This window comes from Mastomys coucha, unplaced genomic scaffold (assembly GCF_008632895.1).
Source record: "Mastomys coucha isolate ucsf_1 unplaced genomic scaffold, UCSF_Mcou_1 pScaffold7, whole genome shotgun sequence".
Taxonomy (NCBI): domain Eukaryota; kingdom Metazoa; phylum Chordata; class Mammalia; order Rodentia; family Muridae; genus Mastomys; species Mastomys coucha.
This window is the reverse complement of record NW_022196913.1, coordinates 17,430,550-17,455,127: the sequence shown is the minus strand read 5'-3', so window position 1 is coordinate 17,455,127 and position 24,578 is coordinate 17,430,550. Positions and strand designations below refer to the sequence as shown.

General features: G+C 45.6%; 1 protein-coding gene across 1 annotated transcript in view; it reads left to right on the top strand.

Annotated features, from left to right (window-relative positions):
- The window catches only part of Actn2 (actinin alpha 2), a 69,217-nt gene extending 49,762 nt beyond the window's left edge, over positions 1-19,455 (top strand). The window contains exons 12-21 of the mRNA XM_031358510.1: positions 1,574-1,724; positions 7,544-7,652; positions 8,958-9,098; positions 10,465-10,647; positions 11,870-12,004; positions 12,911-13,090; positions 14,278-14,424; positions 16,800-16,865; positions 17,994-18,152; positions 19,226-19,455. Of these exons, the coding sequence (XP_031214370.1) occupies positions 1,574-1,724; positions 7,544-7,652; positions 8,958-9,098; positions 10,465-10,647; positions 11,870-12,004; positions 12,911-13,090; positions 14,278-14,424; positions 16,800-16,865; positions 17,994-18,152; positions 19,226-19,384 (1,430 nt within the window). The 3' untranslated portion in view covers positions 19,385-19,455. The remainder of the gene's footprint in view (positions 1-1,573; positions 1,725-7,543; positions 7,653-8,957; positions 9,099-10,464; positions 10,648-11,869; positions 12,005-12,910; positions 13,091-14,277; positions 14,425-16,799; positions 16,866-17,993; positions 18,153-19,225) is intronic.
- Positions 19,456-24,578: the final 5,123 nt, after the last annotated feature.

Below are 24,578 nucleotides of genomic sequence, written 5' to 3'. Positions count from 1 at the left end.
CCTGTGTCAAGTTGACACACAAAACAAGCCAGTACAGTATATAACAAATATACATATGGTGTGTGAAAAAATTCATTTGAGTTGTGCTAGGGCTGGTAGTGTATATTCCTGTAATTCCAGCACTTTGTAGGCTGAGTCGGGAGGATCATCAAGATTTACAGCTGAGCCTAGACTACTTAATGACTTCAAAGCTAGACAGGACTATAAAATAAATTCTTGTTCCAGAGTAGCAACCAGGTATTGTTGCAGGGGACCAGAGTTCTGTTTCTAACACCCAAATCAGGTAGCTCATGACCCTTGCAAGTCCAGCTGGAGGGGATCTGGTACCCTGTTCTGGCATCCACAGTCACCTGCACTTACATGCACACATACCCCCACACAGACACATATATACCCGTACATGTAATTAAAAATTAATCCTAAAAACAAACAACAAAGAATGGATACACTGTAGCTGTCTCCCGTCTGACACATCCTAGCCTCAGTGTTGCCACCCTTTGACATATGGACATTTGCTTTTCATTTCTAGCTTTATGGAATTAAAACCACTGGCCCGAGAGTCAGTATGGATCTGGATACCCAGTCACAGCAGTATCTCGATTTAAGAAATAATTTTAGAGAGGACTGGAAATGTGGCTTAGTTGTTGGGGTGCAGGCTTAACATGTACCAACAAAACCCTGGCTTCTGTCTCCAGTACTGCATGTGTTGGGCATGGTAGTTCATACCTGTAATCTCAGCACCAGGGGTGTAAAGACAAAAGGATCAGAAGTTCCAGGTCATCCTTAGCTAAGTACTAAGGCCAGTCTGCATGAGAGACCCGTTGGTCAAACAAGCAAATAATAAAAAATACTTATAGAAGAATCAGTGGTGGTTCCAAGAGGGAAATGTCTAATGTTTAGAATCAGAACAAGCAAAACATAGGCCACATTTCACCCCAGAGTATAGCTCTCAAACACAGAGCAGAGTGCAAGAGAAACCTGCTGACAGGCAATATTTTTGTGACAAGAGTCCTGCTATGTCACTAATACTCAACTCGAATTCACAATGCTCTTGTCTCAGCCTCCTGGGTGCTGGGATTACAGGTGTATACCACGATGCCCAGCGAACACAAGGGTTTTATTCAGCCATTCCGTGTGGCTCATGTGTGGAAATGATTTTCAATTGAACTGGGTGTCAGGGTGGGAAGGTAGACACTTGTGACTCAGAATGATGCAAAATATACTGTAAAAAATGCATGCCTCTCCCACCACCTTTCTTTCTGGGTACCTCCTCAGTGAGCATCTAGAGGGGTTGGGTATTGCTTATGGGCTGGTTCTCCCTTGAAATGTCCTCTGAGTACATTCTGGTATGGGGTAGCATCTCTGTGACTTTGAGATTTCATGTTTATTTAATTGATTAATTTATTTAGGCAGTGTTTGTCTTTGTACATCCTAGGCAAGCCCTCTACCACTGAGCCTCGGTCTTCTGCTTTCCTTTTCATTTTGAGACAAAGTCTCACACAGCTGCCCTGGCTGGCCTTGAACCTTTAATCTTGCTGTCTCAGCCTAACGGTGCTGGCTGTCCCCTTTGCAGGCAAAGAACAGATCTTGCTGCAGAAGGATTATGAGTCTGCGTCTCTGACGGAAGTTCGAGCCCTACTTCGGAAGCATGAGGCCTTCGAGAGTGACCTGGCTGCACACCAGGACCGCGTGGAGCAGATTGCTGCCATTGCTCAGGAGCTCAAGTGTGTACTGGTACCCTGGGCTGAAGACTGTGTTGGGCTATGGCACTGTGCAGGGTCTCCAGAGAACAGACACTCTTCCCTGCTGGGTTCGAAGGGTCGGGCTGGAGCCCCTGGGGGTGGTGATTTTCATGTCTAGACATGTCAAAAAAAGGTTCAGCCTTGCTGTGGGCCAGAGTCCTCATGTTCTCTCATCCTTCAAATCTGACCCCGAATACACCATTCTGCTCCCAAGGGAATGAGATACCAGTGTGCTGGCCAAGGCCTCAGGCTGTAGCAGGAGGCAGGACCCATGGTTCCTGCAGAGAGAAAGGCCGGAAGGAGCAGGCTGCCTCACTCTTTTTTTGAGTTTTGTTCTGTGGGAACAGATGTCGTGGTACTGAGGCTAATCACCCTTCAGATGTTTTCTGCTTCTACTTTCTGCCTGAGATTCCCGAGATGTGTAGTGTGTGTGGAGGGCAGAAGAGCATTTCAGATCTACTGGAACTGGGGTTCCTGAGGGTGGTGACACTCTGAGTATTGGGAAATGAACCCAGCTCCTCCACAGGAGTAACCAGAGCTCTTTCTGGTTCTACATCTGCAAAGGTTGCATTGCCTATCACTTACCAATAAAAACAAAGTAATTAAAATGTACTTCAATACCTTAGTCCCTGGTTCCTCACTTTTTGAGGAAGCTCAGACCCCATAATTAACAGGTAGGGCTTCGTAACACACCATTTCTCAGGCTGGCCTGTATAAATCCTTCATCTTTCCCAGTCTTGTGGTCTGAGGCCTCTTGAATGGTGGCTCTTTGCTAATGAACAGCCACTCACCAATAAGATGAGGGCTTAAGAAGAACTCAGCTTATTTAGTGTACAGTAATACTTCCCATGGGTAACTTGGAGCAGTCTTAAGTGTCGCCCATAAGCTTTAAGCAATTTTATATTATTGTGACGGTTATTCCAGGCATCGTTGGTGCTGTTTGTTCTACCCTGCTGAGCTGTAATGATGTAACCATGCATGAGATGTAGGTTGTGTTCATCTGACTGTTACTAACGTTCTTTTCCTTCCTGCCCATCCTAAAAATAAGTCAGAGTTGTTAGGCAGTTCTCAGAAGTACATAAAAATAGTCAAGCAAGCCCTAACTCCCCAAGTACAGGTGTGCGTGGAACTATTGTGTAAGCATCAGGGAACGTGGGGAAACCCGAGGAGCACCCTCAGAGGGTGGCCCTGGTGTTTCCACCGTGGCCTAGCAGAATGTTCTTGCTTTATTCAGTCACTTTGGAGACAGGGTCTCTCTGGGTAGTCCTGGCTGTCCTAGAACTCTGTGTAGACCAGGCTGGCTTCAAACTCACAGTCATCCTCCTGCCTCTGTGTCCTGAGTGCAAAGATACTCTTTTAAATAGTAATTAAAAAAAATAGTCTGGGAATGAGAGGCTATCATATGTACACTATGTGTGTATGAGATCAGAGGGAGGGCTCTTGGAAGCCGTTCTTGCCTCCTACCTTGCCCAATTGGGAGATCTCGTTCCTGCTGCTGTACATGTGCTCCAGGCTTCTATATTTACCTCCTGCCTCGGCCTCCCATCATGCTATGAGTTCTGGGATTACAAGTGTGTGCCACTTGGCTTTTTATGTGGGTTCTGGGGATCGAGCTTGGGTTGTCAGACTTACATAGCTAGCAATCTCACCTGGGGTGCTATCTCCCTGACTCCTGAGTTACTTTTTCATTTATGTTGCCAGAATACCTGACAGAAACAGCTTGAGGGGAGAGGTTGATTTTTGTTCACGGTTTCATAAGGATTTTAGTCAGTCAGGACAGAGAAGACCAGGAGTCAGGGAGAGCTCGTGCCTTAGAGTTTCTATTGCCATGATGAACACAACTTAGGATGGAAACACTTCATTTCAGCTATGTGTCCCAGCCACATGTCCTGAAACAACAGGCCGTCATGAAGGGAAGTCAGGGCAGAAACTCAAGCAGGAGAGAAACTTGGAGACAGGAACTGAGGCCGAGGCCACAGAGAAGTGCTGCCCACCGCTCTGCTTCTTCTGGCTTTTGCTCAGCTTGTTTATTTCCTTTTAAATTTCTTTCTTTTTATTAGCTTTCATGTGTGTTTTGTTTGTGTATATGTGTGTATGTGTACTACTTGCACACTTGGTAACCATGAAGAGTAGAAGAGGGTTCTGGAGCCCCTGGAAACTGGAGTCAGGAATGGTTGTAAACCACCATATGGGTGCTGGGATTTGAACCTGGGTCCTTTGTAAGACTGACAAGTGCTCTTAATGGCTAAGCTATCTCTTTAGCCCCTGAGTGTTTTTTTATGTATCCCAGAATCACCACCTACAATGGACTGGGCCTTTCCACATCAATTATTAATCAAGAAAATGCAGCTGGGCAATAGACATACACACCTTTATCCCAGCACTCTAGAGGCAGAGGCAGGTGGGTCTCTGTGTTTGAGGTTAGCATGATGTACAGATTGAGTTCCAGGACAGCCATCCATGACTACACACACACACACACACACACACACACACACACACACACACACACACTACCCTGTCTCAGAAAAATGACAGAACAAAGCAAATAAGAAAGAAAGAAAGAAAGCAAATGAAAATGCCCTACAGGCTTGTCCACAGCCCAGCCTTAGGGAGCCATTGCAAATGAAAATGCCCTACAGGCTTGCCCACAGCCCAGTCCTATTCAGCCATTTATTGAACTGAGGTTGTTCTCGCCTCTTAGATGACTCTAGATTGTGTCAAGTTGACATAATACCAGGCAGAGTCTTAGTTAGGGTTTCATTGCTGTGAAGAGACACCATGACCAAGGCAACTCGTATAAAGGTAAACATTTCATTGGGGCTGGCTTACAGTTTCAGAGACTCAGTCCATTATCATCATGGCAGGAAGCAAGGCAGAGTGCAGGCAGACATGGTGCTGAAGGAGCTAAGAGTTCTACATCTTGATTTGCAGGTAGCAGAAGTTCACTGTCTCCCAAAGGCAGCCTGGAGGAGGCTCTGTTCCACACTGGGCAGGACTTGAATACCAGGAGACCTCACAGCCCACCTACACAATGACACACTTCCTCCAACAAGGCCACACCCCCTAAGAGTGCCACTTCCCATGGGCACTATTCAACCACAGCTAACATATCCAGATTAGAACCAGAGTCTGACCCTCTAAGGCTCACCCTTTGTGACTCACTTACACCACAGTGCTCCACTTTCTTCAAATTCATGCAACTAGCCAGGGACCAAGCATTCGAAAACATGAGGCCACAAGGGACATATCAGATGGAAACATCCAGAAATTTCTGAAAGACTTACACGTTAAAGATCTACTGCCTTGCCACTTTATATCAGCGTAGTCTAGCTGCTCAGGGGCAGTTGCTGGGCTTGTTTTTCGGTTTATCCTCAAAGTAGACATAAGATCTAAGTCAACTTTGGTTACATGGTAAGCGCGTGTTTGTACATAGCTGGTGGTTGCTCTTAAGAACTGGACAAGCTCTAACGAGGTGACAGGGGGCTTCTGTCCCTATCTGAATATTCTGGAAGAAGACTCAGATAACAGTCAAATGTTTTTGCTCTGCTCAGCCAAAGAAACAGTAAAGTCAGTAAACTTGGGTGAGTACATGAAAAAAGAAAAAGCAGAGGGTCTCAGAGCTAGAGGGTAACAGTTCCTGATGCTCACCCTAATGGCCTGAGTTCAATCCCCAGGACTTAGATGGCACAAGGAGAGGACTGACAGACTGGCACTTGCAAGTTGTCCTCCTCTGACCTCTGTGCACTTGCTATGGTATGTGTGCATGTACACACACACACACACACACACACACACACACACAGAGGCACGCACACACGCACACACACATTTATAAATTAATAAATAAATAAAACTGAAGCTTCAAGGAAGTGGTTATCAGGGAGCAGGGCCCTCCCAGAAAGTTCTCTCATCTCAGGCTGTTTTCAAAGAAGCCTCGTGCCAACGTCTTCTGATCTCCTCAGTTCTTGCTCTCTAAGCCTGGTCGGGTGGTTGCTTGCTTTTTAAGCAGGACTCAGACATTTATCCCTGAGATGAGGTTAAGTTTTACTCAAGCTTTTTGTTTTCTGTTGTTCTTTCTACCACACTGGTAGCTTTCAACGGTTCAAAGAGTCGTTGTCCCTACGTGGAAGAGCTCCAGCCTGCCCAGTTTTAGAAGCCTTTCTGTGCTGGGTGATGTCACAGCCCTCCTGGACTGGCCACTCAGTAGGCAGCAAGCTGCCTGCCCTTCTAGAGGAGCCAAGGACACACACAGAACCCTGCAAGTGGACACCTCCTTCCCTATGACTCATTTTAGTGTTCCAGCCGCGTGGGTCAGATAGTTGGCTTTCCTTGCTGTTTCCATTTAAAAGTCATGCTCTCAGGAGGCCACAGAGGACACAGGAAGAGAGAGCTAGCCAGAGGCATTAAGAAGACAGGGCTGTTTTGAAAACTGTTGATTAACAGGATTTGTATTAACTCTTACAATTTATTCTAAGGGATAATATTTCCAGTGGGGACAATTCAGGAAACCCTCAAATGCCCTACCAGTTTTCTGTTACCTTTGTATTTTGTGTATGTGGGGGGTTAGGGATCAGGGATCCCTGAAGTAAAGTGGAGGCCAGAGGTCAGAGGTCAGAGGCCAGTCTTAAATGTTTTCAGCAGGTTGCTCTCCACAGTTTTGTTTGTTTGTTTGGTTTGTTTTGTTTTGTTTTTTGAAACAGGGTTTCTTTGTATAGCCCTGGCTGTCCTGGAACTCACTCTGTAGCCCAGATTGGCTTTGAACTCAGAAATCTGCCTGCCTCTGCCTCCTAAGTGTCGGGATTAAAGGTGTGCACCACCACTGCCTGGCCACATTTTTTTTTTTTTAAATATAGAATTTCCTGATGGGCAAGAGCTTGCATGATTCAGCTCTGCTGGCTGCCTATTGAGCCCCAGGTATCCCCTTGTCTGAGTCAAGGAGTAATTACAGTAGCACATCTGTGGAAGTCAGAAGGCAATATTAGGGATTGAATTCATGCTGTCAAACTTGGTGACAGGTTCCCTTAGTGGTTGAGCCATCTCAATACCCTCCCTACCGGTTTCCTATTGGGTCTTAAAAAAAAAAAAAAGGCATGGGGGTAGAGACTAGATAATGGGAGATGGCTGCCAGTTGAGGACATAAGTTTGATCACCCAGATCCCATGTTCAAAACCCGGACACAGATGCCAGGGAGATGACTCAGCGGCTAAGAGTGCTTCACGACCTACCTTGCTGAGGACACAGGTTCAGTTCCCAGAATCCACATCAGGCAGCTTACAACTGCCTATAACCCCAGCTCCAGGGATCTATCATTCTCTTCTGACCTCTACAGGCACACACACACACACACACACACACACACACACACACACGCACATTAATATATATTAATGAACATGATAGTATGTTCTTTTAACTTCAGCTCTTGGGGGACAGATACAAGTAGATGCCTAAAGTTCTCTAGGGAGACAGCTTAGCTGAATAATGCAAAGCCCTGGCCACGAGAATTCTCTACCTTAAATAAAATAAAATTAAGTTAAATTAAATTTAAAAGATGGGAGTTTAGTGGAATTTAATGACTGGCAAAAATACCCAGAGTTTACCTCTGGTCTCCAAGTGCATGTGTATACATATGAATGTATATTTGTTCATACATACATTTGTATACACATGTGTGTGCATGTACACATGCGTATACACCATATACACACACACACATCTCTTCCCTGCTTATTTCCAGCTTGTATCTATTTCCCTCACACCATCTGGGAGAATTAATCTTTATTTCTTGCTTTTCATAGTGAATTGGACTATCACGATGCTGTGAACGTCAATGATCGGTGCCAGAAAATTTGCGACCAGTGGGATAGATTGGGGACGCTCACCCAGAAGAGGAGGGAGGCCTTGGAGGTGAAAACCTTGAAAACTCCTACTAGAGGCTCCATAATTAAATCAGTGGTGTTAATTGTGTATCTCCATGACCTCATGTGGAGACAACCAAACATTATCCAGGAAATAGAAGGATGTTGAAAGTGGGGGGTCATAGGATCAAGGGAGGCTGATGTTTTTGCACTGTAACAAGTTAGCAGCAAAACATAATTTTCAGTTTTAAAATGTTTGGGGGACTGTGGGCTGAGCCCTGTTTGTTAAGGAGCAATCATGGCAAACTTCCCAAAGTCCTTTTAAAAAATTTTAAAGACTCATGTATTATCTTTAATATATGAACATTTTTGCCAGTGCGTATGCCTGCATACCACTCCTGTGCCTGGCACCTTTGCAGAATAAAAGAAGGCATTGTATCTCCTGGATTGGAGTTACAGATGGTTGTGAGCCGTCTTGTGTGTGCTGGGAATCGAGTTCAGGTACTCTGGGAAGAAGAGTCTGAACTCTTAGCCACTGAGCCGTCTCTCAAGGCCCACTAAAGTTCCACTGTGCCAATAGCTGACTCGGGGTATCAGGCCCAACTTGAGATGTGTACCTGGGAAATGGGAACAGCTATGGAAGGAAAACAAAATGCTAGGAAATAAGTCAGAGAATGCATCTTGGTTGGTGAAGTACTTGCCTTGTACACACAGGGCCTAGGCTCACTTCCTATTACTCCATAAAACTGCGCTGTGGTCATCAGTGACTGATCGAAACTCAGGAGGTAGAGGTAGAAGGATCTGATGTTCAAGGTTATCCTTAGCTGTAGAGAAAGTCCAAGGCAAAGCTGGGCATCGTGGCACACTCTTTTAATCCTAGCACATGGGGGACAGAAGCAGACGGATCTAGGTGAGGCAGCCTAGTGTACATAGTGAGTTCCAGGATAGCCAAGGCTATATGAGACCTTTTCTCAAAAAACAAACAAAAAAACCCCAAAAAACCAAAAAACCAAAAACAACCCCCCCAAAACTTCAGATACCTTAAATGTGAGGTTGCTCTGGGGATATTAAATTTTTCTTTAATTCAAAAGGCTCTCAGAGAATAGACTCAGTGGTTGGGCACTTACCTGGCATAACTGAAGCCGTGGGTTCCATCCCCAGCACCAGAAGTAGACACACACAGAAGGTCTCTCAGAGACCAGTGGGGCTTACCATCCACCCAGCAGCTAGAACAAATAACAGGATAAATAATACTTCATTGATCTGGACAATATATTTCACCTGTTTGCACATCTCGGGATTTTTAAAAAGTGTATTTCATCTGAGACAGCACTTGCTTCTGTTCGATCCTCAGAGAACAGAGAAGTTGCTAGAAACAATTGACCAGCTGCACCTGGAGTTTGCCAAGAGAGCCGCGCCCTTCAATAACTGGATGGAGGGTGCCATGGAGGACCTGCAGGACATGTTCATTGTCCACAGCATCGAGGAGATCCAGGTGAGGGGCTCCAGCTCATTCTTCCTGTTAGTGAAAGTGCATCCTGTACCGAAGTATTTACTCTGCGTCACCCTCTCTTATCCTCATGTCTGCTGATTTCCTTCCTTTCCTCAAATCGCTCTTCTTCTGTTTTCATGTCACATATATGTATGCATGTGTATGCCTTCATATGAGTATAAGACCTGAGGTTCTGGGGCTGGTGAGATGGCTCAGTGGGTAAGAGCACTGACTGCTCTTCAGAAGGTCATGAGTTCAAATCCCAGCAACCACATGGTGGCTCACAACCACCCGTAATGAGTTCTGATGCCCTCTTCTGGTGCGTCTGAAGAAGACAGCTACAGTGTACTTATATATAATAAATGAATAAATCTAAAAAAAAAAAAAAGACCTGAGGTTCTGAGCAGGTAAGGTGGCTCCCCTAGTAAAGGCACTTGCCCCCCATCCTGCCAACCTGACTTCAGTCTCGAGAATACATGAGGTAGAAGGACAGAACTGACCTCCACAAGTTGTCCTCTGACCTCCATACAACATTCTATATCATGCATGAACACATACACACACACACACACACGTAAAATACACCTTTAAAAAAGGAAAATAAGGTTCTAGACTGAGGGAGACACTTGATGTTGACTCTGGTTCCCATGAACATGAACATGCATGTAAGTACATATGAGAACAACCATACAAAAGCGCCTCCGAGAGAGCACCCTGGTCCCCGCCAACTACAAGTGCCTTCCTTGTATAACTCTTCAGAACACTCAAGTGAGGCTATAAGTAAGGCTTGCTGGCTTTAGGGTTAGGGAGAAAAGTTACTGTCAAGTGCCCAGGACCCTGTTTATTCATAATCCATTTATGGTGAATTTGAGCTACAATAGATTATAAAGAAAATATACATTTGTAACTTTTTTCCAATAAAACTGATATCATGAGGCCTGGGTTTAGTTAGTAAAGTGTTGCCCTGTGGGAACAAAGTCATACATTCAATGCTAAGAATCTACATTAAAAAAGAAACAATTGGACATAAAAGCATATGCTTGTAATCCCAGACTGGAACTAGCTGGTCAACCAGACTAGCCTAATGAGAGAGTGGCAAGGCCAATGAAAGCCCCTGTCTAGAAAAACAAGACGGACATCTGGCCTCTAGATACACGTACATACGTGAACACACACAAAGTTTACACTAAAAGTCTGGATTACAGGCCTGCAATCCCAGAAGCTGGGTTTGGAGGAGAGTCAAGAGTTCAGAGTCATATGTGATTATATGGCAAGTTCGAGGCCAGTCTGGCTACTTGAGACTGTGCCTAAAAATAAACACAGTTGATGCCCTAGTCCGATTGGTTCTCTACACTGCACCCTGCCATAGAGTCTGATCACCGCGCATGAGCAGTTCAAGGCCACGCTGCCCGAGGCAGATGGGGAGCGGCAGTCCATCCTGGCCATCCAGAACGAGGTGGAGAAGGTGATCCAGAGCTACAACATCCGGATCAGCTCCAGCAACCCCTACAGCACCGTCACCATGGATGAGCTGCGCAACAAGTGGGACAAGGTGGGCAGCTGCAGGCCAGTGGGTGAGAGGTGCAGGCCAGTGGGTGAGAGGGCGCGGCTGTGGATGGGATGAGGGAAGGGTTATGTGGGATGGATCCAACATCACCCTCGGACTTCTCTTCCTTCCAGCCTTTATAGATGTGTTGAATCGTCATGCTATTGGCAATCTCTGTGATCTGTGAGGAAAAACAATAGAAGTTATTTCCCTAAGAGAAAATATTATAAATTTTGGCAAACTAAATATTGGTTATGGTGTTAATACTGTAAGGGGAAACAAGAAGGCCCTTGCTGTGCAAGTCTGGGGTCCTAAATCCAATCCCAAGAACCCACTTAGAGGTAGCAGGAGAGAACAAAGCACATGCTCTAGCCTGCACACACATACACACACACACACAGAGAGAGAGAGAGAAAGAGAGAGAGAGAGAGAGAGAGAGAGAGAAAAGGGAGAATAAAAACAAGATAAACTGTAAAAGGCCAGGCCTGGCAGTGCAGGCCAGTAGTCCTGTTTGGGAGGCAGGAGACGAAAATTTCAAAGTCACCCTGGGCAACTGATCAAGTTTAAGGCTAGCCCAGGCCTTGACTCACATTATAGAGTGAAAAAGAGGATTGAGATAGGCTTAGACTTAGGCCCTAGGGTTAACTCCACTACCAAATAAAGTCAGGATATGGTAAAGTACGTGCCCCACCTCTCTTTGAACAAATACAATTAAGAGTGGATTTAACAGCAACCCCATGACCTCTAAGTTGCAGGGGCTCCACTGTCGTGGGAATGCCTGGTGACTATGTGACAGCCACAGGTTCTACTGAATCCTGATGCCCACATCCATAGATGAAGGAAATGCTAACTTTCAATCAGGGAGCATGAAAATAGAGATGGTAGTCTTCCCCATGATTCTGTGCTGTGGTCCCAGCCCCTGTGGGCTTGGTGCTGCAGGAAGAGAACTCCTCATGGAGGAGGAATGGCCCTTGGAGAGACTCTTAAATCCCTCGACTAAGCTGTGCTTTCAGCGGTCCCTTGGTGTTATAAGTACCAGTCAGAACTAGTCCTTTGAGCAGGGCTCTCTTTCCCCTCAGTTCCTCAAGCTTCTATCCTTGTCTTCCCATTTGCCCCTTCCTCCCTCTCCAAACCCCAGTGGCCTAATATCTGATGGTGAGCTCATCCCATGGTCCCTCCTATGAGACCAGAGATGACCTCTCATCCTGCTCTCCTTGGGCTCTGACAGGTGAAGCAGCTGGTGCCCGTCCGGGATCAGTCCCTGCAGGAGGAGCTGGCTCGCCAACATGCTAATGAGCGACTGCGGCGCCAGTTTGCTGCCCAGGCCAATGCCATTGGGCCCTGGATCCAGAACAAGATGGAGGTTGGTGGCACCCTATTGGAGTCTGGACTCCACACTGAGCTTCAGAACAGCACATCCCTGTCTTGGTTCTGCCTGCACCACCCACTCCCCTGTCTGTGGCCTTTATGTCTCCATGCCAAGGGCTGATAGAGTACAGGGCTCAGAGGCACATTTCCACTGTCTGCCCTTGTCAATGACAGAACTCTTTCTCAGGTTTAGTCTCATCCGGAGCTAGATTTTAAGCCATCCATCCCTAATGAGGGCAGGTGAAGAGTCACACATACTTTGTGTTTCTAAAACATTCGAGAAACATGGCATTGGAATGGCTCTGAGGAGCTGGCTTTTTTAATAGCTTTCAACAATAGCCAGGAGACATTTTCTGTTTCTCCTTTGGGATAAAATATTAACTTTATCTTAGGGGTAGAAACAATAGAATTTCAGTAGAAATTTCTAAAATGATAAGAAATTCTCCCCAGTGGTCTGATACCTCTTTGGCAGCTCTGCCTATGTCTGCCAGTCCTAATGCCCACAGCACAGAATAGGCTAGCTATCTTCAGGACATGTCTCTTCCCTTCAAGAATGTCAGCAGGACTCTTTCCTTACTCCTGCTTTGGATCACGTCTCCTGCCGCACCCCCACCCCCCGCCTCCACCCCCATTCTCTAGACAGACATGAACTTAACTTTATTTCATCCTGTAATCTTGTCACTAATTTGTCTGGGACATGTAGTTCCTTGGGCTCCCTGAAGTAGATGTGGCCATTGGCCCAGAACCAGAGGACCACTCTGTCTGTCTCCATGCTCGCGGGTGCCCCTGAGTCCCCATCCCTACCCTGCTGTCTGCTACTTGCCTCTTAGCTGCCTCTCTGGGAGATCGCCCCACATGCTGAGTGTCCCCTCATACTCCACTTTCCCCTCTCCACACACAGGAGATTGCTCGGAGCTCCATCCAGATCACAGGGGCCCTGGAGGACCAGATGAACCAGCTGAAGCAGTACGAACACAACATCATCAACTACAAGAACAACATCGACAAGCTAGAAGGCGACCACCAGCTCATCCAGGAAGCCCTGGTCTTCGACAACAAGCACACGAACTATACCATGGAGGTATGGAGGGCTCATGGGCAGGCTTGACTCAACTTGACACCTCCTCATATTGCTTTCTTACTCACATTTCTCTCTCCATTTCTGATAATTTCTATAGGTGTGAACGCAGGTTACAGTTAAGTCTTTCTGTTTACTGTGTGTGGAAAAGCACCGTGAACAAGCACCAAACAAAAGCTAATTGTCAGTTACCATTATTGTCACAGTGAAGTCATTACACTTCTCTGGAGAGGAACTTAAATTGCCCTCATTTCTTCCCATTGTTTTTTGGCTAGGGTTTTTGTTGTTGTTGTTGTTGTTGTTGTTGTTGCTATGGATGGTCTTGCATATCCCAGACTCTCCTGGATCTGACTATGAATGACCTGATCCTCCTGCGTCCACCTCATAGGTGCTATGATCACAGGCATGTACCATGATGTCCATTCTTTATTAGTTATTTTAACAATTAGTCAAGACTGTCCCTATTTCTACCAGTCTGGTTCAGTCTGATCTCCCTGGGAGCCTTTGGGTATAACTCAGTGCCCATCCAGCTATTTGGTAAGTGTGAAGTTGTCTTTAGTGACAAATAGACCACATAGTGTATATTTAATCTACAAAGTATGGGTCAGAAATGTAGTTTAGTTGTAGATTTTTTTTTTTTGTCTAGCATGTGCAAGGCCCTAGGTCTAACCCCTAGCTCCAAGTATATTTAACATAAATAAAAAATATGAATTAATATGCAAAGTGCTACTTTGTAGATTGTCATTTGTAGAACTCTGATCTCACTCCTCAATATTTCCCACACTACAGAATCTTGCAAAAGTTGAGACAGTGAAAAAAATTTTAAGTATAGGAAAGCCAAGCTGTTGAGGCGGCAGCTCAGCAGGTAGCCGTGAAGCCCGACAGTCCGAGTTGAGTTCTAGGAATCTCTATGTAAAGGAGAGAACCGACTCCAGAATTTTCCTGTGAGCTCTGCACACGGACTCCCCACACTGATGATGATGATGGTGATGGTGATGGTGATGGTGATGGTGATGGTGATGGTGATGGTGATGGTGATGATGATGGTGATGATGGTGATGATGGTGATGATGGTGATGATGATGATAGAATAAGTATAGCAAACCTATTCCAAGCCCTGCTTATTTCCTGCTCATGACACACTAAAAACCTCCTTGACCTAGTTGATTGCTGGTTCTTCTCCTTGGTAGCATATCCGTGTCGGATGGGAGTTGCTGCTGACAACTATCGCCAGAACCATCAATGAGGTGGAGACCCAGATCCTGACAAGAGATGCCAAGGGCATCACCCAGGAGCAGATGAATGAGTTCAGAGCCTCCTTCAACCACTTTGACAGGGTACTGCTCTCTCTCTCTGGTTGTGTGAAAGGGAGTTATATCTGGAAAAACATGCATTCTGTCGCTCAGAGTCCTTTAAGTCACATGTGTTCCAGGCTGGCTTTGAGGTCTCTGTGTAACTGAGGGTGACCTTGAGCTCCTGGTCCCCCGGCCCCCACTTCCAAGTGCTGGGACAATGGCAGGTGCTTGGCATCATGCCCGGCTGGTCACTTTCGGTCTTGCTGCTCCACAAAGTTCACATGGAAACTGGTTGAGTGATCCCAAGGGAACTAGCTATCAAACAAGCACTGGTGAGTCCCCCATGTCACCAGCAAGTGACCTTACATCAAGACTCTTGCTTTGTTTCCTGGAGTTGGGGATTTAGTTCAGTGGTGGAGCGCACGCCTAGCAGAACACAAGGCCCTGGGTTAGGTCCTCAGCAAGGGGGAAAAAAGTCAAAAATCTACAAAAAGAAACAAACAAATGAACAAAACCAATGTAGCTTGCTTTGTTTCCCATAGATCTTTTAACTAGGCTACTGTAGTTAACGTAATCGATGCTAGTCTGTCTTTAGTGGAAGCACCTGCTTGGGCTGCAGAGCTGGCTTGGCGGTAAAGAGGGCTTGCTGTTCTTGCAGAGGATATGGGCTCAGTTCCTAACACCCACTCAGAGGCTCACAATCACCTGTGACTCAGGCTTCTGACCTTCCAGGGCCCCATGCATACCACATGTCCACTCAGGCGTACAGACAAACATTAAGTAAATAAATAAACCTAAATTTTTTTTAAATGTAGAAAGGTTTACTTACATTAAGCACTGGATACAAAGTTTTCCTGGGGTCTGTTGTGGTGAGACCATATATTTAGATTACTTCGTGTTCTCACTAGACAGCAAGACCAGGCTGGGGTCGCACGCCTTTAATCTTGGCATGCAGGGAGCAGAACCAGGAAGAGCTCTGTGAGTTTGAGGCCAGCCTAGTCTACATAGCAAGTTCAGGCAGGAAGGTGCATGGTGAAAAACCCTGTCTTAAAAAAGAAAAAAAAAAAAAAGAAAAGAAAAAGAGACAAAGCAGTCAGATAAGATGGCAGAGTCATGGAGCACTTGGATGGAGAGATCCCTCCGATGGACATCTGGGCCGCTGAATGTCATAGAGCACAAGTATGGCCAGAGCTGTGTTTCTGAGAAGCTCATTAGGATGCCAGATGGGGATGGGGATGGGACCGTGGAGTGAAGAGAGTGAGCAGAAGCCAGGTGTGGCTCCTGGAGAAAGGAAGGAAGAGGGTCAGGAAGGAACTTTGGGCTTGGGGACAGGAGTGACAAGACTGAGGGCTTTGTGGGAGGGAGACTGATGAGCGACTCCGAGGGCAAGAGAGGAGGAGTGCTCATGCACCACTGCAAGAAAGCCAGCGCTCCTGCCTAGGCAGTGGAAGGCCAGCTTAGGGAAACCAGGCAGTCTGCACAGAAAGCGACCATCTGAGGGGAAGAGAGAAGACCTACAGGGTCATTGCTCCAAAGCAGGTGCAAGAGCCAGAGCAGGGCACCAAGGGAAGTGGACGGGGAGCCATAAGGCAAAACTCAGGGCTGTGGAGTGGATGACATCGGGGCGGGACAGGCCCTCAGGTCTGAGAGCCAAAACAGAGGTTCCATTCACAGAAGACAGAACTTTTACCTTTACCTTTCTAAACAGGCCATTTCCTGAGTGAACAAAATCAACTGAATTGCCAGTAAAGACATACTGGTATTTAAATGTTAGCTGCCCCTCTTACAACTCTGAGACCTGTGCACAGGAACCCTCTCTATCCCGAACAGGATTTTGCATTAGATACCCTGCTTTTACAGAGCTGAGCCCACTGCCCCATTGGGTTTGTGGGAGAAGCTGAGCTTGTCATAAAGACGAAGCCATTACATCTGGCCCTGGGTTCCATTCCCAGCGCTTCATCTGGGCAGTAGTTTCCAAGACTGCTTGAGCAATGAGTTTCTCGGTTTTGCTCTAGAAATGTTTGCAATACGTGCCTTTAACAGTAGGTGGCAGTAGGGAGCTCCCTACTGGCACCCTTTGCTGCCTTTAATGTGGGTTCTCTTTTCATTCTTAGTCTTTATAGCACCTGCCTACTTTTCCTTTCCTCCCTCTTATATTATTTTGCAATGCTGAGGACCAAGCACTCCTGGGTGTTAGGCAAGCGCTCTCCCACTGAGTGACAGCCCAGTCTTCTCTGTTAAACAGACTATCTTATAATATTCTTGTACTGGTGGCTTAGTCCTTCTGTAAGTCAGAGGTGACCTCTGATCTTCCCTGGTCACCCTTTCTCTACCACCTTGCTCACTGGGCACTGGGTCAGGCAGAGCTGTTCATCTCGTCCCTAATTGCCCTTTCTCTGTTCTCTGCGTTTGCACAGAGGAAGAACGGCCTGATGGATCATGAGGACTTCAGAGCCTGCCTCATTTCCATGGGCTATGACTTGGTAAGACACAAGCCGGAAGTTCTGCAAAGGTCTGGTATCATACCAAACCTCGATTGTGGGGAATCTAGATGCAATACTTGTCTAATTGGTTCATTTTCCTATCACAAGGCAATGCTTTTTGAAAATCTGCTTATCACTATATAAAAATAATACTACATTGTTATTAATTAAAAATGTATTTTATTCAATGCCTGGCAAGGTTTCCTTATGGTGAAAACATTAAGGACATGGGATTTCCTGGTGATTTTTAGAAGCTTCATTGATATAACTCATGTACTTCAGTGAAACAACTTAAAATGTTCACGTCAATGGCATCTAGTTGCCTGAGTTTTAAAGTGTGTTTTCCCTTGATATTTTAGAAGATAGAAGAGAGATTTTAATGGTTGGGGATGGTAGTGCAAGATTTAATCCCACCTCTTGGGAGGCAAAGGCAGGCAAATCTTTATGAGTTCAGGACAGATTATATAAATGTGCTACGTTACCCTTTGATGAGTTATATATTTATCTAATTTTGAAACAGTATCTCGTTAGATAGCCCAGGATGTCCTTGAACTTACTGAGACCCTCCTGCCTCTGCCTCTAACCTGGGACTTAGAGTGCCTGCACTTAGGGTACCTTGTGTAGCCCTGGTGAGGCTAGCTGGGAATTCACTGTATACTCCAGGCTAGCCTCAAACTTGCCATCCTTTCCGTTCAACTTCCTGAATACCAGAACAAGGTATGCACCTTGCTAATATATAAGGCACTGTTTTTTTAAAAGCTTTTTTTCCCCCAATACTGGGGATGTACTAGTCAATTGCTCTACTATTGAGCTTTCCTCCCAGTCTTTGATCCCTCTGGTAGTAAACTAAATAATGAGCACCATCTTACACAGTGATTCGACTTTCCACTTGGGCTGAGTTACTCTTCCTAATTATGTAATTAGGAAGGGCAACATGGGCTACACAAAGGACATACTTCTGATAGGCAGGGCCTCTGGCTCGATGCTACAACATTTAAAACTGACAGAAATGGACTTGAGTCACCCACAAGAGGAACCCTTTCCAGAGAGTGAAGAGAACCATGTGAGGGATCCATGACAGTTTCAAACCCTGAAGCATTTACTCTCTCTCTCTACCACTCACCTTAGGGTGAAGCTGAATTTGCCCGCATTATGACTCTGGTTGACCCCAACGGACAAGGCACGGTCACTTTCCAGTCCTTCATCGACTTCATGACTAGAGAGACCGCAGATACTGACACGGCAGAGCAGGTCATCGCCTCCTTCCGGATTTTGGCTTCTGATAAGGTCTGCTGGGACAGGTTTTCTTTTGTTTTAAGACTTTTAAAATGATCTTTGACTATCTGGGGGCATCAAGTACACTTGCACATGGGCCTTGGCATGTGTGGTGGTCAAAGACAGCCTCAGACATCAGTCTTGCCCTCACCTTGTTCAAGACACGGACCCTCTTGTTTCCTGCTGTGTATGCAAGGCTTGCTTTTCTGCAATCTTTCAGGGATTCTCTGGTATCGCCATAGGAATGCTGAGATTATAGATGCATACTGTTATGTCTGGGCTTTTAAAAGTGATTTATATGTGTGCGCGCGCGTGTGTGGTCCGTTCTCTCCTTCCCCTTTACAAGAGTTCCAAGGACAAGCAGCATTCTCCAGGCTCATGTAGCCCTTACCTGCAGAGCCAGTTTACCAGCTGGATACTTTTAATACAAATTAGGCAGGGGTTTATAGAGCAATAGAGGCTTGGGAAAGAGTAAAGCTTATTCCAGAGCATGGGCGCAGGCTTCTTGAAGGAGAGTTCCCATACGTATATGTTTTAAAAAGTTCTGTCCTTCATTGCCAATCCTACTTTTTAAGTGTTTTTTTTTCTCCTCTCAGTGACATATTTTCATATTTTTAAAAACCAGAGCATGAAAGGGTCCCCACTTTCTTATAGTTTTGGTTGTGGGCTTAACCTTTAATGGCTAAGTCATCTCTTCAGCCAAGGGTCTCCATTTTCTACAAACATCAGTTATGTGATGTCAAATGACTCACTCCTATGGTTTTCCTCAGTCTATGACGTGAACCAGCTTGACCCATGAAGTGGGGAATTAAAATCGGAATGTTTATCACTCACATTTGGACCAGTATGAGACATAGTGGCGATAATTCCGCATGCGCTTTTCTGAAGCATCCTGGATTTCCTGTCAGTCACCTTGCAGACTCACTCTCTGGGAACCCAGCTTTTGGTCATTAACGGGTAAAATGAGCAGAGTAGACTCCCTTACCAGTAATTCTTGCCATTGTAAGAAATATGCAGATATCAAGATGGCTTATATCCTAGGTTTTCTGTATTTAATTTGCATTCCTCATGTGATTTTCTTCTAGCCTTACATCTTGGCAGAGGAGCTTCGTCGAGAGCTGCCTCCAGATCAGGCCCAGTACTGCATCAAGAGAATGCCTCCATACTCAGGTCCGGGCGGTGTTCCCGGGGCCCTGGATTACACTGCCTTCTCCTCTGCCCTCTATGGGGAAAGCGACCTCTGATGCTCTTTCTGTAATCCCTGACCCTATCGGAATGCAATAAAGGCTGAAGTATATAGGCTGTTACCTGGAAACTTTGACAAACTTTATTAAGAGCTGTGATGAGCTGGATGTGTTGGTGCACGCCTTTACTCCCCGCACTTGGGAGGCAGAGGCAGGTCAATCTCTGTGAGTTCAAAGACAGGGCTAGTCTACCTATCTAAGTATTCCAGGCCAGCCAGGGATACTTAGGGAGACCCTGTCTCAAAAACAAATAAACAACAACAACAAAAGAGAGACTGGGTGAGGGAGGGGCTAAGAAGAAAGGTCAGTCTGTAAAGTGCTCGCCCTATAAAGATGGCTCAGCAGTAAAGGCACTTGCCAAAAATTCTAACAACTTGAATTTGATCCCTGGATCCCATGTGGCAGAAGGAGAGAACTGCAAGTTTTCCTCTGGCTTCCACATGCACACACACACACACACACACACACACACACACACACACACACACACACGGACCTGTCCATACGTGGCCATGCACACAGTCAGAGGGTTTTTTTTCCTTGCAGCTCATTCTTCCCAGCCTAGGTCAGGCAGAAGCAGTTTCAATGCATGTGTTGTAGTGGTCCCTTTCCCACAGGTCTCTTTCTGAATTTTTAGCTATGTGGAATGAAAGAGTAGGTTGGTTTGTTTCGTTGACTAAGTGAGCCAGATATCATGAAAACAGTGGACTATGGCAGAAGTGAGTGCAAGCATGGAACTTGAAACATTCAGGATTCATGACTCTGGAAGCAATGACGGTGAAGGCTTGATGTTTAAAATGCATCCCCATGCCTTTATGTTTATGTGGTTATCTTTGGGAGGACATGATTGGGATTCTAGCATGCTTTATGTTTTTTTACCTTATCCAAAGATCAGCTAGACTTAACTATAATATGATATCATTAGTGGAATAAGCACTAGGAGGTGGCCCTGCCAGTGGGAAACAGAGTCCTCAAAAGATGCTTAACATTAAAACATTTTTTTTTTCTTGAGACAGTGTTTCTCTGTGTAGCTCAGGCTGGCTTTAAACAGACAGTCTTCTGCCTCAGGTTCCTAATTACAGGGAGACTATGGGCATATGTCAGTATGGCCCCCTTTTAATAATCAAAACAAAACAAAAATTGAGTGTAATGTAGCCCAAGTTGACCTTGAACTCAATATTTTGCTGAGAGCAACCTTGAGCTCCTGATCCTACTGCCTCTTCCTCCAAAGTGCTGGGATTACAGTATGTGTCCTTAAGTCAGGCTCATTAAAAATCTAAATTTTTTTTTATTCTATTGTTACATTTTAACTTACTATGTATGTGTGTGGCCATGAGGTGACATGTGTGTGGAGGTCAGAGGGCAACTTCTGGGAGCTGGTTCTATACCTCTCCCATGTGAATCTCAGGGATCCAACTCTGGTTGTCAGGCTTGGTGGCGGGCACCTTTACTTCCTGAGCCTTCCTATTGGCCTTCCTTAACAGTTTTGGATAATTAATTTTTATTTTTAATTATGTAAATGTGTGCTTCTGTGTGAGTATGTGTCCCCACATGAGTGCAGGCACATGAGAAGGTCAGAGATATTGGATCTTCTGGAAGTGGAGTCACAGACAGTTTTGGGCCACCAGACACAGATGCTGGGAACCTAACTCTGGTCTTCGGAAAGAGCAGTTAGTCTCCTTAACTTCTGAGCCATCTCTCTAGCCCTCATAAATGTTTCTGAAGTGGAGTTTTCAGTCATCTCTTCACTGTATTGGATTGGGCAGTCTGATCTGTTATGTGTGGGGTGATCTTCTTTGGGACTTGCAGTAACAGGGAAGCAAGTTCATTGCCAGAGATGGAGGAGTCAAAATGAGGCTTCTGTTGCTGTCTCTTGATTCCAGATGCCCATGTTTTCCCCCTAGAGCTTTTTGTAGAAGTTGTAGAGAGACAGCTTTAAGTGCTTTGTACTTTAATAAGGAGCTCAACATAGCTGTTCCCAGTGAGACAAGAAGGCACTAGGTGGAGCTCTCCTAGCATGGAGAGGGTTGCCTTCTCAGATGCAGGAGGTAAGGTTCCTTTGCACTCCTTGGCGGCTGCATTCCTCCTGGGAGTCAATAGTACTAGAGGTCAGAACTTCACCTCTTGGATGGGGCAGTGATTCATGGCTCTGTCTCTGTCAAGCCCTGCTCTCATCAGGGACACACGATATCTTCTGTGCTCCCATTTGGTGCGTTAGTCTGGTGAGTGTGTGTTAATTTTCCACTCCTGTTGTCCAAACCTATATTACAACCCCCCATCAAACACACTTCACTCCACCCCCCTTACCCCCACCCCAACTCCGCCCCCAGAGTTTCCATCCTGCAGACAGCTTGCAGTAAACAAAGTAAAAACACCTGTTAAATGTTGGTCCTTAACATCAGAAAATGAGCTATAAACAAACAAAAACAATGCTAATTGCAATTAAAGCATGAACAGAGAGGGAACAATGTGTCTACTAACTGCTTCTGTTTCCTTGGGTTTGATAAGTTCTTGCAGCCAGCTGGGAATTTTTTTTTTTTTTCATTTACCAGTGTTTGCTAATAGCCTTACTGACATTTCACCCTGGCCCACTTTCTTAATTTGCTTCATAATTATTAAGTAGTTGACAGTTTGAAAAGTCTCTGAAATACTTGGGCCCTTGAGTTTAACACCAGGTGCTTTGGGGTGATGTGGGGGTGAGTTTTTGACTGTTGTATTTGAAGCAGGTGCTATGCTCCAACTGGAATTGTGAAGGAGAATCCAGGAAGTCATTCCACTTAACTAGGAACCTGTGTGTTAGGGTGGCCATGGGCAACTTACCTCTCTAAAAATTTTTAACCTCTCTATAATATTCAGCAAGAGATTGGTTCACTCTTCCCTAATGATACGGGAGATAGGGAAATAAGCCATGGAAAACAATAAAATATTTATACCGTCATCCTACAAGTTGTTTTTATTTCTGATCATGAGTTATCAAAGTTGCCAAAGAAAAGGCATCTCTCTCTCTCTCTCTCTCTCTCTCTCTCTCTCTCTCTCATCATTTTAAAGGACATGCAGGCAATTTGGTTAGCTGTAAGCAACATCTCATACTTGAAAACATTCAGTTGGTGTTGTATTTGCCTCCCTTAAAGAGTCAGAGACTGGTTGGTGAAGTGGCTCAGTTGGTAGAGTGCTTGGCTAGTGTCTTAGTCAGGGTTTCTGTTCCTGCACAAACATCATAACCAAGAAGCAAGTTTGGGAGGAAAGGGTTTAGTCAGCTTATACTTCCACATTGCAGTTTATCACTAAAGGAAGTCAGGACTGAACTCAGGCAGGTCAGGAAGCAGGGGCTGATGCAGAGGCCATGGAGGGGTGCTGCTTACTGGCTTGCTTCCCCTGGCTTGCTCTGCTTGCTTTCATTTAGAACCCAGGACTACCAGCCCAGGGATGGCACACCCACAATGGGCCCTCCCACCCTTGATCACTAATTGAGAAAATGCCTTACAGCTGTGTTGGCATCCAGAGCCAACATGAAAGAATTAAAGAGTCCCTCTGGAAATACGAGTAAGATAAGAAATAGATAGGAAGAGATTGAAAGAGATAAGAAGAGGTAGGCTAGCCATACTGTACCGTTCCCACGTGGGAAAAGTAGAACATTAGACAACACGAGGTCTGGTCACTCAGTCATCTTGAATTTAATGGGGATTCCTTTGTTCCCGCAACAGGTAAAATGCTTGGGGCAAAACCCTTCCCCCAAACTACGCCAGTGTCACAGTCCAATCAGTAACTTCCTTCTTGCTCCATGAAGGTGGAGCTTCTGAATGTAGCTGCTTCCGCAGCGCTGTGTTACTGTCCGGGCTTTGGGGAGGGAGTCCACACAGCTGGATCTCATGGAGGCATTTCCTCAAGGGAGGCTCCTTTCTCTGTGATAATTCCAGCTTGTGTCAAGCTGACACACAAAACCAGCCAGGACACCTAGTTTACACAAAGCCCTGTGATCCCAGCCACAGCAATGTGTGAACCAAGTCTGGTGGCAGATACCTATAATCCTAGTATTGTGTAGGTAAAAGCAGGTGGATCAGGAGTTCAAGGTCGTCTTTACCTACATAAAGAGTTCCAGGATGGCTTGGGTTACACGAATGAGACTCTGCCTCAAAAGAAAAAAAAAAAAAGGATGGGGGAACTTGTATATAATGTGTGGTACATGGGTGATGGGGAATGGGAACTGACCCACTTCAGGTTGAGTAGTACACGGTTCAGAGGAATGTTTAAACAGCAGATCAGTTCAGAATTCTCAGGAGATCCATATTTGTTAATTGTGTATATACCCAGTTCTTCCAGGTTTCACAGCATGACCGTCTGGGCTATGACTCGGACATCTGTGTTTTTATAAACTCCACAGGCATCCTACTTAACCCCCACGTGAGGGCCTGTGGCTTAGAGGAAAGGTCATTTGATAATGAACATTCACAGATATTCGAAAAGCCCTCACTGAGGAGGTTAATAGGAACAACAAGAGTGGCCAGGCCAGGCCTTTGTGTTCTCTCTTTGCCATTATAAAAATGCTTAGCCATAGCCGGGCAAGATGGCTCATACCTGTAAAGCCAGCACTTGGGTGGTAGAGAGTCAGGAGGATTAGAAATCCAAGGTCATCCTTAGGGAGTCAGGCTGTCTGGGTCTATGCAAGTCCCTGTTCCCATCACAGCAGTTCAGGTTTTTCCACTGAGAAAACAAAAGTGCAGAAGAAATGCTTGGGAGGTCACCAGGGCACACGGGTAACTCCTTTTGTATGGCTGGGAACTTTCTGGAAGGGAAACTATGGAGGCAGATGGATAGGAAGTGGGTCATTATGGGCCTTTGCAAGACAAGACTAGAGAAGGAAGAAGATTCACAGTGGTTACACAGAAGGCAGAAAGTCCCTGTGAATGCTCAGCATGAGCCATGAAATGGTATTATGGTAAGAACCTAATTAAAAAGAATTGATTTGAAGATAAGGAAGACTAAGAGGTTCAGAGGCTAAGAGGACATAGCATTTGTTAGCATTTCTTTAGGCTCTGTCCCAAAGTTACCTGGCAACAGCCAGTTGTGCCTGACTCACTATAAAAGGGACTACTGGCCCCCTTTTCACTCTCTTCTCTTGCTCTTGTTCCCTTACCCTCTAACCCCTCTCTCCCCATCTCCCTCACCCCTCTCTCACCACGTGCTCATTCTCTCT